The following is a 13,668-nucleotide window of genomic DNA, read 5'->3' on the forward strand; positions in this document are numbered from 1 at the left end:
CTGGAAAGTTCTACACAACTAGCAAAACAACCGGAATACATTAGCTTCTAAGCTATGGTAGTTTGACTTAAACCTGAGTTTAATTACACTGTTGCTCTCAAACATTGTTTTTTTAAACATTGTTATGCATAGTAATAATTACTTCATTTATGTTAGCTTGTTACCTGATGAAAAATTAATGTAATGTTAACTGATATGAAGTGAGCACGGCAAATTTTTGCTTCTTTTATCATTTGCTTGTTCCAGTCGCTCCTCCTGATGTCTTGCAACCAAAGACGTCTCCGGTTAGCCTTGAAAGGGCTGCAACTCGGTATCCTGTAAAACTTCGGGCTTTTGTCTTGTTTGTTAAAACGATTAGTCCAACCGCACAATAAGACATGTTGTTGTGTAGCTCACAATAGCGTTTTCTGCAACCGACATGCACAGTAGAGAGAAGGTGACGTGCGCGTGACATAGGCTGCCAAGGGGTCTATAAACATGGACAAATGTGGTTGTAAAAATAAATATAAAAATACAAAACAAAATACTCACTTTATACTCAGGCGGCCGTTTATCCCGTTTCCTTCATCCACCGTGCCAGCGGGCAATCGGCTTTGTGTGAAGCCAGAGGGTGCACCGGCGCCTGGAGCCACCACGGGCCCCTTGTAGCCAGAGCCCGCGGCGAATAGTAGGTCTTTTACCACGCAGCCATGTCAGTTTGAAAACTATATTGTCTTCTCAGTTTACAAGACCAAATTAAAGGGAGCCAGAGCCGGTCGTAACTGTTAGCAAAGATGGCGGTTACCGTGTTTACATTCTGGGAATGAAGTCTCGTCCCCCTATGGGTGAGTGTGAAAAGTGCAGAACTAGAGTTGTAGTTGAAAACTTGAATTACCGATTCACCTTTCGATTATGTCAAATAACGCAAAATGCGTCATATGATCACCTTATCACCCTAACAGATCACTTAGGTCCCATAGTCAGGCTTACTTGTGGTTCCCAGAGTCTGTAAAAGCAGAATGGGAGGCAGAGCCTTCAGTTAACAGGCTCCTCTCCTGTGGAACCAGCTCCCAATGACAGTTTGGAAAGCGGACACAATCTGTATTTAAAGATAGACTTAAAACTTTCATTTTTGATAAAGCTTATAGTTAGAGCTGGCTCAGGGAAAGCTGGACCACCTCTTAGTTATGCTGCTATAGACCTAGACTGCTGGGGGAATTTCCTGTGGTGCATGTACACTCACTCTCTCACACTTGGGGTATTAATATGAATATGACTTCATTGTCATTAATCTTGTTATTTCTCTCCCTAGTTGTGTCTTTCCTCTACTGCACGTCTGTCCGTCCAGGGAGTGGATCCCTCACCTGTTTTTCTCCCTAAGATTTCTACCTCTTTTTCCCTTGTTGTAAGGGGTTTTTTCCCTGGTAGTTTTTCATCCCTGGTCGAGGGTCTAAGGACAGAGGACGTTACCAACCCTGTAGAGCCCCGTGAGACAAACTGTCTAACTGTAATTCTGGGCTATATAAATGAAATTTTATTTGAACTGTGAACAAATAATTAAATTAAATTAAAATTATGCATCTATGCCGATGTTAGCAGCCAACTCAAAGCAGAATCACAACATTCCACATGTTTCCTGATATTGTGCAGCCTTAGTGTGTAATATTACACGTTAGTTTACCTCATGTACTCCAGTCTGTAAACAGATAGTAAATATGTGGACATGGCAAAGTCCAGTTTGTTGATGAGAGCAGCAACCTCAGGTGGAGGATCCAGCAGGTTGATGATGGTGCTGCGCAGATCATTCAGCTCTGCCTAAAGTTGAACAAACAACCATTTACTACTGCTGGATGTACTGTTTCAAATGTGTTTGTGTTTGTGTGTTCTCATACTGCAGTGACGGTGTCATTCTTCAGTGCAGAGTTGTACTGCAGCTCTGAACGTAAAGGTTCTCCACTGGGGAAAGTAAGCAGCGGCGATTTAGTGCCAATCTCACAAACTCCTTCATACCACTCCTCCGGCCACAGACCTAAAGACCCCGACAGGAGAAAAATCATGATGTGGGACATTGTGACCCATTTGGATTTTGTAAATCTTTCATTATTTGAATGTTCAAGTTGTACCTGAACCCTCCACTGCAAATCCCATGACAACAGAGTAGAGCCAGAAATCCCTGAAGAGCTTCTGTAGACGTGGCTTTGCTTCCTTAATTGGTGGCAACCTCTTAGTCAACTAACAGTAGAAAAGAATCAATAGATGGAAGGATTGATGTATGATAACTTGTTAGTACGTTGTCCATACAAAAGGATAATATCTAATGAAGAAACCACTGTGATGCAAAGTGAAAATGTGGTAAATACCCAAAACACTTACGACTGCAATAACTGGAATTAAGACACCAAGGTTTCCAGCACTGCTTGAAGCCTGGAAAGACAAAGGAAATAAGGAGACATGACTCAAACCTATGGAGCTGTTTTTGTTTTGCTGTGTAAAAATGTAAAAGTGTAAAAAGAGCTTATTCTGCAGTTGACTATTGAGCAGCATCTCCCTCACTGGAAAAACAAGGCTTGTCATTGAAGGCAATCTCAATGCAGAGAGATATCGAGATGAGATGCAACCAGAGGCAATCCCATATCTCCACAATCTTGAACAGAACTCTATTCTCCAAGATGACAACGTTCACCGCCACAGAGTGAGGTTTATCAGCGACTACCTGTGGAGAGGATGGAATGGCCTGCCTGCAGTCCTGATGTCAACCCCATTGAACACTTGTGGGATCAGCTTGGCTCTGGTGTGCTTGGACTTCAATCATCCAATCCAATAAATGACACCAAACAAGAGTTTTTGGTAAATTAGTTTCTCATTAGTTTAAGTTTTTTATTTTGTCCTGACTCTGGTTTTTACTTTTTGTAAATAGTTTTTGTTTAGTTTTTATTAGTTTTGGTGTTAGTTTTGAGTTTTTGCCAAGTGCAAGAATCATAAAGGTCATACTAAGTAAAAAAAAAAAAAAAAAAAAAAAATAGGAAAGATGAACAACCATCCCTGAATCAAATATAACCAAAATGTGCGTAATACTGTACTGCTGAGGTTGGATGCAGTTAGTGTGCAAAGTAAAAGTCAAATAGCCAAAAGACTAGAGACAACATAAACAATAATAAATAACCCTCATAACACACATCACATTGCTTGTGAGCTGGGAGTCTCAGGGAGCTCAATCTGAGGAAAACAAATTTTAAAAGAAAAATGTTTGATTCACTTCGATGAACCAACTCAGCCCAATTAACTACATATGTTGTATGTTATGTTTAACTTGCATTGACTTAATTCCCACATTGTAAACAAAAACAAATTGAAAACATTTTATTATGAATGAATGAATGAATGAATGAATGAATGAATGAATGAAAAGGCCTCAAATAGAACCTTTCAAAATTTCCAGCAGAGAAAAAATAAATACAATTCATAAGAACTTGTTAGTTTCTGTTAACTATACTAGCTTTGTAATCCTAGCCTATCTCGACTCGCTCTACTACTGAGCTACTGTCACATTTCGTAAGTTTTATTGCCAAAAGGCATTGTTAAAACAAAGACATAAACGATCAAACACAAATGTCCTTACATTTTGTTGCCAAGTTTATGTGTAACCATGTGCAAATGTCTCTGTGTGTCATACCTTCAGAGCTGGACCCTTGTCTGATGTTCTCTCACTGGCTCTCTTCCCTTCCAAGCCCAGTTGAACAAAAAGCTCCAGCAGGTTGACCAGCAGCTCATCCACCATCTGCTCTGCATGAACATTTGCTGCGATATTACCAAGAGCGTTTATCACAGCCAAGGAACAGTGTCTACACACAAAACAGGAAACATTTTAATTTTATTAATGTTCAGGATAATAAAGCTTTTCAATGAGTGATGACACTTTCTTCTACTTAACAAGTCTAAAGACACATGACAATGGTAGTCACCTGTATCCATGGTCTTTGTAGTCTTTGGTAGAGTAAACCATGGAACTGGCCTTGACACTGATCTGCTGGAACAGATTCCACACCTCTTGATAAATGTATTGCTAAGGTGGAATAAAGAAAAGAAAGAGTAATTTATGCTTTAGAATTCTTGCAATTAGGTTAAATTGGCTGCAGGTGACAGAGACAAATCATTACATTGCCTGTGATGACCATGCAGCCAAGCTGGTCTATGATGAGCACATCAAGCTGGGAGGGAGGCTGGCAGAACTTCTGCTGTAGGATCTGAAGAATGGGCTCCATTACTCTGGGGGTGTCCCGCAGGGTCACAGCAATGTGACCCAAAGCCCTGATGGTGTGGTCAGGGATCATGTGGGCATCTCTAAAGAAAAGGAAGAGAGAAAATGTCAATACTCATTCTCATCAGGGTCCACATAAAAGCCAATTAATGTGTCACACATGACTCCTCTGTAATGATATACGTTATGTGACTGTGATGTGTCTGCTAGCATTCATGAAGACCCTTTTTCACTCGTACCATGTTCTTTACAGCCCAATGTTTGCATCAGTTCTTTATTAAATCTTGTTGAACAGTGACTGCTGATAACTAGTTACATAATCCAGGTTTATTTTGACTTGTTGTGGAGGAAAGGTTACTCTTATTGGCTTCAATAGACTGTGTGTTGTGTTCAGTGTGCTCTCTTAAATTGAAAACCCCGGTTACAGACAGAACTTGTTATACATCAATTTCTAAAATGTTTTCACTGTATTTTCAGTGAAGCAATTTAAACTCAAGCCGAGCCCGACAATCATCATACATATAAGTATGTGTGGCCACAACTTAAACACCTCTCTGCAAACAAAGGTATGAAGTGTCCTTAACAAAGCACTCAACGTACTTGTCATTTTCCTGATAGATGTAGAGACGGTTGGACAGACTGGCGAGAAAGGCTTCCACAATGACATTATCCATAGTCTGTCCTGCTTTCAGGCACCTGAGGACAGAGGGAGAGGTTGTAGAGTCAAGGAATATTTGATAAAAGAGGGTGTGTGTGTATGTGTATGTGTATGTGTATGTGTATGTGTATGTGTATGTGTATGTGTATGTGTATGTGTATGTGTGTGCGTGTGTGATGTAAGTGTGTGTGGTCACCTGCAGATATTATCTATGGAAATATCCCGCAACTGCTCGTACATAGAGGGCTGACTCTTCTTGCTAGGATTAGTGCCGAGGGTTGACTGAGAATGTTCATTCGTCACATGGATCTTTATTTCACCACTCCCTTTGGAAAAATTGATAATTTAAGAAGAAAATATTGAGTATTGGGTAGATAAGACTGTTATTCAGTGATGGAGTCGAGTGTTCTGTATAGCTACCTGGAGTGTACTGGCTGTGGTACTTGTACAGCTTCACCAACACTGGAGAGGGCACCACCAAAAAGTCTCTCAGTGACATAGTGACAGAATGTGCCACCACAGGGAAGCGCTCACACAAACGGCCGAGGCCCTGAACACAAACACAGAAAACCTAACTGATTCCTTACTCTTGAACTGCTTTCAGACCTGCACTCAAGTCCAGACATCTTCCTGGAATTGTTATGAGTGAGATGGTGTAGAGAAGGGTGAAAAATATAATAGATAACAATGAATAATATTGTCTTGTTTTATTGTTCTGATTCATGATTTTCCTTTATAAATCATTGGTTGTTTGAAAAAGACATTTCAGTTAAATATATCATATAGGAGACAAACACAGTGATAATTGAGACGTGAAATAAATTTTATATGATTTACAGAAAGTGTGCAAGAATCATTCAAACAAAATTGTGCATAAGTTTTGGCACCACAAAAGAAAACCTGACAGCTTAGACCAGGAGGGGGTTGTTCTATGTAAATGTGATGATTCTGTCCCTTTGCTCTCAGAAGGTGTAAATGTTTGAGGCTAAAATTCTCCCTAAAGCAGTTTGAGGAGCGCCTACATTCAAATGGCCACATCTTCTTCAAATATTATCCGATTTGCATGTGTTGGACATTGTTGGAAAGCTTAGAAATCACACTTTCAGAATGTAAATAACTCCAAATGTCCCTAAGTAGACTTGTGACCAGTTTTGCCATGGATGGACACATATGTCCACATTCAAAGGCATTTTATGCACCGTCATGAAAGTTGTTTTGCATAACCGTTTTGATTAAGGATTAAGGATCTTGTTGGTATGACCTGTATACTTCTGCACTTTATTATATTTCAGTTTTTTTACTCTATCTTAATTACCTCCTTTTAACTTGTATATTCTGTTGTGAGTTTTATATCTGAAATTGTCTCGTTCTGTAACTATTTGTATGCTGTAATCTTGACCAGGACTCCCTGGAAGAAGAAATCTTGTATCTCAATGGGGGCTTCCTTGCTTAATAAAGGCTAAATAAAATAGAAAATATCGAAATTAGAGGTTATTTAGCAAGAGAATATTCTTGTATCCAATTTAATCATCACTGGGGTTTTTTCTCTTTAACAGCTCGTTGGCTTTCTGTTTCTTTATGCAGAACTACAAATATGAAATTGTCATAGGGTTAAATGAATGAATGAATGAATGAATGAATGAATGAATGAATGAATTAATTAATTAAATAATGTGTTCATTAATTAATTAAATATTGGAGGGTACAGGTTATTGTTTTGTCAATTGAATATAGGTCTACCTGAGAAATACAAAAAAAGTGATTAAATGGTGATGTTTTTCTATGTCTATTTCAATGTTATCAGTTTTTCCATCATAATAATATCAAATAAATTAAATGGTTGTCTATTTCAGCTTTAAACAGAACATAAGATGCATAGGATCCTTTAATGTAACCAAAGACACATAGATGAAGATGAAGATGCTGCTTAACGTGTGTCTCAGAGACCAATTATCGAATATCAAATAATTCAATATAGCACATGCTGCTTAATTGTGATTATCTCACCAAAGACATACAAAATGTTCACAATATGAACAGGGCCTAAGACTGTGCTTTAGGTTTAATCACAAATAAACATAAAAATGAAAGACATTAAATGTGATTCTCAAAATGCAGAATAACAAGAGACAAATGGAGGTGGATTAAATAAAGAAAAGCAGTGAACTGTTACCTGTAAACAACAAATAAGGAGGGGCATGTGAGCAATGATGACCTTACTGGACGTCTTTGACTGCAGCTTCTCTGATAGTTTGGTGCACAGGTTCTCAGCTCCTGGTGAATAAACATGGAGAGAAACTTTGCAGTGATGAATGACTCCTGAGATGTGTGACCGTCTGTGCAAATACACCGAGAACGAAATTATCAGCCCCCCCATGAAAATGTAATTGTTTTAAAGCTCCCATAGAGTGGTCCTATCTCACATATATGTGAGTTATGGAGATCTACTAACATACATTAACTTGTTTTTATGATCAAAAACCTCCTAATTGCTGGAAACTCTCCTCACTCAAGCTCTCGTCAGCCACACTGTTTCAGACTGAAATCTCACACCCAGAAGACAGACTGTGTTGTGATTGGCCAGCCAACGACAGCTTTCCCAACTGTCGTGTGATTGGCCAATACCTGAAAGCGACGTAATCAGCACACCAGCTCTCAGAATCACAGCTCCCCCCTCTGGAACGGTGGATGCACTTCTACTCATTATCAAACATTGTTTTTAACAGTGTTTAAAAATGGCTTCATCACAACTCCCCGCCGCAGTCCCTTTTATGACTTTGACCCGGAGTCAGACCCAGAGTCAGAAGACATATTCGCAAGCGAACCACCTTCACAACAAATGTTTTTCTTCTTCTGCGGTACAATGTACGCAACTGGATGTGCCCGGACTAGAGCCCGGAGCAGGAGGATCCACTTTTCATGAGAAATGCTGTTTACGTAACTGGACCGGTTTTTTCAGAAATCTCGCTGAGCCCGAGATTACAGTACAACACAGAGTTCTCAGCAGTGGCCGAACTGTTTGTTCGAGGTAATGGCGTAGATACACACCAAAAAAACAGCATTATTTGGAACTTCCGTTCTAGGTCCGCTTTAAAAGTATTGTTAATACAGCAAAGAATCTTTAACACAGCCTTTTCAAACATCCTAGTTTTATTTTGGATGCTTCCATTATTTTACTTTGCACACAGAAATGAAATTATTCCACAAAAAACAAAAACTGCAAGGGTCAAATTTATTAGCCCAGCTAATGCTAATAGTCAGTCGTGTATCGTTTTTGTTGGGTAACAGCCTGCAGTCGTTTGTTGTAGCTTTCAACAAGTCTCTGACAACGTCTCCTAAGAAAATCTCTCAAGCTCCTCCAGATGTGATGGCCTTCTGGCATTGACCTTCATCTTCAATTCTCTGCAAAGATGTGCACTGGGATTTAAGTCAGGACTTGTGCATTAATGTGCAGGACAGTCAATAAAGTTCACTTTGGTCTTCTGGAGGTATTTCTTCACCAGGAGCGACGCATGTTTTGGAAGACAAAGTGACGACTTTGACCCAGTTTTGCTGCCTCAGGTTTTCTTTCAAAATCTTTACATATCATTATTTCTTCATAATTCCTTCCAGAGAAGATTCCCAGTTCCAGACACACTGAAGCATCTCCACAGCATAATACTCCAACCACATGTTTCACTGTGTGGATGGTGTTCTTTGGGTTATATGCTTCTGCCTTCTTTCAACATAAACAATGTCTCTATGCCCAAAGAGCCATAGTTTTGAGTCATCTTACCATAGGATATGCTTCCAATATGCAAATTCATTCTCCAGGTTGTCCTGAGCATACTTCAGTCTGGCTTGAAGGTGTCTCTTGTGCAGAACTGGAGTCTTCTTTGAGACTACAATTCCTGACTTGGCTAAGTAATTCACTAGTGTCTTGGCAGTTGTTCTGGGGTCTTTAGACTTCCATCTCTCACCAGTTTTCTTTCCAAAGTCTTTGAAATCTTCTGCTTCCTACCTCTGCCAGACTTGTTCTGTATTGTGTGGCTTTCTTTGAATTTCTTGATGATGCTTCTCACTCCAGTTCTTGACACTTGGAAACACTGTGATAACTTTGTATATCCTTCTGCTTTGTGAGCATCAACAATCCTCTTTCTCAAGTTTAAACTGATTTATTCTGTTTTTGGCATGATGCTTTCTCAAGTGACAGCTCAAACATACTGGAGATTTTATACTGTGTGTATCTTCAGTGTAACCCTCAGTTTTAACGTGATTTTAAAAGTGTTGAGCATTACAAAGTTAAGCACATCATTGCACAACAGTGGTTTGAGCTATGGCTAAAATAAAACGTTCTTTATGGGGCTAATCATTTGACCCTGGTAGTTGTTTTTTTTTTGTGTGGAATAATGTAATTTCTGTGTGCAAATTCAAATAATAGAAGCATCCAACATAAAACGAGGATGTTTGAAAAGGCTGTGGGTCAAAGTCTCACCCTGCTCTTCAGTGACAGCCCACACCATCAGGTCCACACAGGCAGCATTGGCCTGACAGCGCAGTTTGAGTGGGCACAGTTCACTCTGCAGGTACTCGACATCATGGAGAATCCTTTGCAGCTCTGACTGGCTGCTGCTGAAGTGCTCAAGCACAAAGTCATGCACCTCTTTGACAAAGTCTGTCTGCAGCTCTGGTGAATAAATCAAACAAATTGTCATTTCTCGTGGTTTTAAAAGAAGTTTGGACCTATTTACAGAAAGTGAGGAGAGTATGATCTGTTACCTTTTAAATTGTACAGTGTGTCTCTTAGCAATTTGAATATGGCGACATACAGAGGGTCACTGAAGGTTTTGTAGTGCAGATGAAGGCCTGGATTCAACTGCCAATAAGAAAACAGATTTATATCAGTAAACAGGAAGTGTCAAAAAGCAGAGTTGACCAATATTTGCAATTATTAGAGAGTAATACCTCAATTAGCTCTGCCAATGTGTCATCCAGGGATTTTAAAAAAGACTCAGAAACAAATTGTTCAACCTGTTCCAGACAAATAGGTAAATTGTAATTGTACTTTATACACATCACACCTTTTAATGCATTAATTCTGCCCCCATGCTGCTTACCATTTGAAGGAGCCGTCTCAGTGTATCCAGAGAGACATGAAATTCTCCAGAGTTGCTTCCAGTGTAAAGAGGTGAGACAGAGAAGCTGGAGCTGATGGTGGAGAAGTAGTAATCTGGGTCCACTGCACTGCCATCAGGGAGGTATGAGCCTGAAGGAAACAGGGAGGAATCCTTTAAAAAGGATGTCCTGAGTGAGTCATTGGTTGTATGAAGTACTGGGGCATAATCAATGCTGACTGCAATGTGCACACCCCCGTACCAAGAACCAGTTTGAGACAGGAAGGCATACTAGTGAAAATAGGACACAACGAAAACACGGATTTTGAACACTTAAACAAAAGGCGCACCTAATAAAATCTAAGCTAGTTTAATTCTAGTATATCTCATCTTTACACAAGTGTGAGATGGATTGTAGGTGTGCATGTGTGTTTTGAGTGGATGATAATCTCAGCTGTAGTGGACTTCCTTGAACCACTTACAGCCAAACTGCCAGCCAACATTTTTGTGCTTGGTTAAACCTTTAAAAATAGTTTGTTTTACTTGTTTCTGGTGGTTTCTTGGTTCACTTTTCAGTTGCAGCTTAGGTGTAAGTTGGCAACATTAGTGTGTGGGCAGTGGTTTACTACAGTGACCATTCTTGTTATGGTTGATGCATTCCACTTTGTGTGTTGGTCATTTGTGTGTTACTGTTGTATTTATTGTGTGTTATTGTGACTTTTGAGTGTGGTAGTAACAGTTCACTTTAGTTTTTTTTAGGTTTTGTGTGTTGCTGTGGTAGAAACTTTGGTTTGACCAGTTCGGTTTGTGGCTGTTTCACTTTGTGTGGGACACTTGTTACTGTTTTGTGTTGAAGCATAAACTTGAATTTTGTCTTTGGTGATAAATTCATCATCTTTTGTGATGAATACATTAATCACATATGTAGAACAGTGTTCTACCACCTTTGCAACATTAAGACAATTAGAAATATTATATTGCGACAAGACTCTGAGAAACTAATCCACGCCTTTATAACATCTAGGCTGGATTACTGTAACTCCTTAAAGTCAGGATGTCCTAATAAGTCCCTGAGAAGCCTTCAACTGGTCCAGAATGCAGCAGCACGCATACTGACTGGAACAAGAAGACGTGATCATATAACTCCCATCTTGGCTTCTCTACACTGGCTCCCAGTAAAAAGTAGAATAGATTTCAAAATACTTCTACTCGCATACAAGGCCCTAAATAATCAAGCCCCTTCTTATATTTGCAATTTAATCACTTTATATCAACCCAATAGACCGCTCCGGTCCCTGAACTCGGGTCTATTGTTTATTCCTAAAATAAATAAAAGTACTGTTAAGGAAATGTTGTATTTGTATAAGAGGAATGTTAAAAAGTAATGGTTTATCATGACCTGTAGTGACCTAAGATTAAGAGACCATTTATATTGCTTTACCACAGTTTGTGACACAAATGGTGGTGTCGTAAAACACCCACTTGTTTCCTTCTTTGCTGAAGGAGGTCATATAGTAGTAATTAACATACTGATAACACACCCAGAAAAACAGATACATGCAATGCTTTTCTCCTAGATCTTTGAGTCTTCACTTTGTAACAGGACCTGCATTGTTGCTCTGTGAATGCTCCTCTTGTACAAGATTAAACCCTTGTTTGATTCCTGAGCTGGCTCCAACTTCCTTCCTCTTTTACTAAATTATTTTAACAAATTTTGGCTCCCAACTTGGGGCTCGAACATCTGTCCCTCTCTACACAACGGTGGACCTAAAGACCTTGCAAGCCGGAGAAAAGAAAAATCTCGCCTGAAAAGACCTCCACCTCGGGGCTCTTAAAGCTTAATTTGGCTAGGGAGGCCAGGCCCCATGAAGAGTGGGACAGTGACGGGGGCAAACCAGAAAGGGGAGACGGACCAGCCAGGGACTCAAATCATCAAAAAGGTAAGACGTCTCGTCTCGTGAGGGCCAAATCATTGGAAAATTTGTTTCAGGGAGGTTGAAAAAGACCACCTCGTTTGGCATCAAGATCGAGTGTAGTGTGAGGGCCAAATCATTGGGAAATTAGTTTCAGGGAGGTTGAAATAGACCACCTCGTTTGGCACCAAGATTGAGAGTCTCGTGAGGGCCAAATCATTGGAAAACTAATTTTGGGTAGTTGAAAGATACCACCTTGTTTGGCTTAAAGACTGAGCAGCTGTCTTTGAAAGGACAAGGATTAAACTAATCCTGAAAGCCTGGAAAAAAAAGAGAGACATCGGGTCAGGGACCCATAGGAAAGAGTCAGGGACTCATAAGAAAAATATAATAAAATGGGCGTGTGAATGTGGTAATGAAAATAAACTTTGTGGTGACTTATTCAGTGTCTTAATATCCTCCATGGATATTACAAAGGGTGCGTTTCTCAGAACGAATGTGTCGTACATACCACCTGGCTATAAGTTAGTGTATGGTTGATAAGATCTACTGTGTTCGTATGGAAAGATCAGGATGTGTGAAACAGTTTGAGTGAACAATAAGCCCATTGAAAGTTAAAAGCACACCCGTTCAAGAAATTGTAAAACCGGTAAAATAAATAAAAACCAGGTTGAAAAAAAAGTATAAAAATGGGAAACCGTAGCAGTTGTTTGCGAACCTGACGTGGTTCAATATAAAGTAGATGTGAAACAAATGGAAAAGAAAGCAGTAGTATAATGTAAAATATATAAAAAAGTGGGAAAAGAAGTATCAGTTTGGAGGAAAACTCCAGGTAGAAGAATGTTAAGAATTGGAAGAAAAGATAAAGGCAAAGTATAAGGGAAGTGAGTAGAGGCAGAAGAATCAAGGTTACACACAGGCAAAGGCATGGTTAGAGGAGGCAGAAGCAAGAAGGAGAGGTGTGCAAAAACAGAAGGAAAAGGTAAGGAAGAAATTGAGTAAAGACAAAGAAAAAAAGATGGAGGATGCAATAAACTTTATCTTGTTTTGTACTTTAACCGAGATAAACAGGAGGATGACGATTTTGTGCCTCTGGGTCCTCATCCTGCTCCTCCCCCGTGCATCAACCCTCAACAACAGCCACCTCCTGCTCAAGCCCAATTTATACTCCTGCATAAAGTGCTCTACATAGGTTACGCAGAGCCCTCTGCGTCGATGGAGAGCCTGTCGGACAGCCTCTGCGTCGTCTCCGACTGCACAAAATATTTTTTAAGTGTCCGTCACTCCGTCAAGGGACAACAGAGACAGCAAGGGCTGCCATTGGTCCTCAGGACAGGCCGAGCTTACTCTGCTCTGTGCCGGCCACAGTGCACACCGAGCGTCCACAGAGGCGGAGCTGATCACCTCCGACAACGTCACTGACAAACTATAAATATGTCATATCTTAAAGCTCACATAGAGTGGTCCTGTTGCACATATATGTTAGTTATGGAGGTCTACTTACATACATTAACTTGTTTTTATCGTCAAAAACCTCCTAGTTGCTGTAAACGAGCCGATAGAAATCCTCCTTCTCCCAGCCGTGATATTTGAGACTCAACTCTCACACCCAGAAGACAGAGTCTTGTGATTGGCCAGTACCCGGAAGTGACATATTCAGCACACCCCCTCTGGAACGGTGGATGCACTGCTACTCATTACTCAAAACATTGTTGTAACAATGTTTAAAAATAGCTTCGTCACGACTCCCAGCCGCAGTCCCTTTTA

At 40.0% G+C, this 13,668-nt stretch overlaps 1 protein-coding gene across 1 annotated transcript in view; it reads right to left on the minus strand.

Annotated features, from left to right (window-relative positions):
• The window catches only part of LOC310944064 (phosphatidylinositol 4-kinase alpha-like), a 131,998-nt gene that overhangs the window by 60,058 nt on the left and 58,272 nt on the right, over positions 1-13,668 (minus strand). Inside the window, exons 8-22 of the mRNA XM_083909771.1 lie at positions 9,992-10,140; positions 9,840-9,905; positions 9,654-9,750; positions 9,370-9,561; positions 7,069-7,169; positions 5,316-5,445; positions 5,092-5,221; positions 4,838-4,933; positions 4,137-4,320; positions 3,942-4,042; positions 3,653-3,821; positions 2,353-2,403; positions 2,103-2,211; positions 1,872-2,008; positions 1,661-1,794 (exon numbers count right to left, since the gene is read on the minus strand). Coding sequence (XP_083765897.1) covers positions 1,661-1,794; positions 1,872-2,008; positions 2,103-2,211; positions 2,353-2,403; positions 3,653-3,821; positions 3,942-4,042; positions 4,137-4,320; positions 4,838-4,933; positions 5,092-5,221; positions 5,316-5,445; positions 7,069-7,169; positions 9,370-9,561; positions 9,654-9,750; positions 9,840-9,905; positions 9,992-10,140 — 1,846 coding nt within the window. The remainder of the gene's footprint in view (positions 1-1,660; positions 1,795-1,871; positions 2,009-2,102; positions 2,212-2,352; positions 2,404-3,652; positions 3,822-3,941; positions 4,043-4,136; positions 4,321-4,837; positions 4,934-5,091; positions 5,222-5,315; positions 5,446-7,068; positions 7,170-9,369; positions 9,562-9,653; positions 9,751-9,839; positions 9,906-9,991; positions 10,141-13,668) is intronic.

The sequence above is a fragment of the Microchirus variegatus genome (genome assembly GCF_963457635.1).
Source record: "Microchirus variegatus genome assembly, chromosome: 23".
Classification (NCBI taxonomy): Eukaryota; Metazoa; Chordata; class Actinopteri; order Pleuronectiformes; family Soleidae; genus Microchirus; species Microchirus variegatus.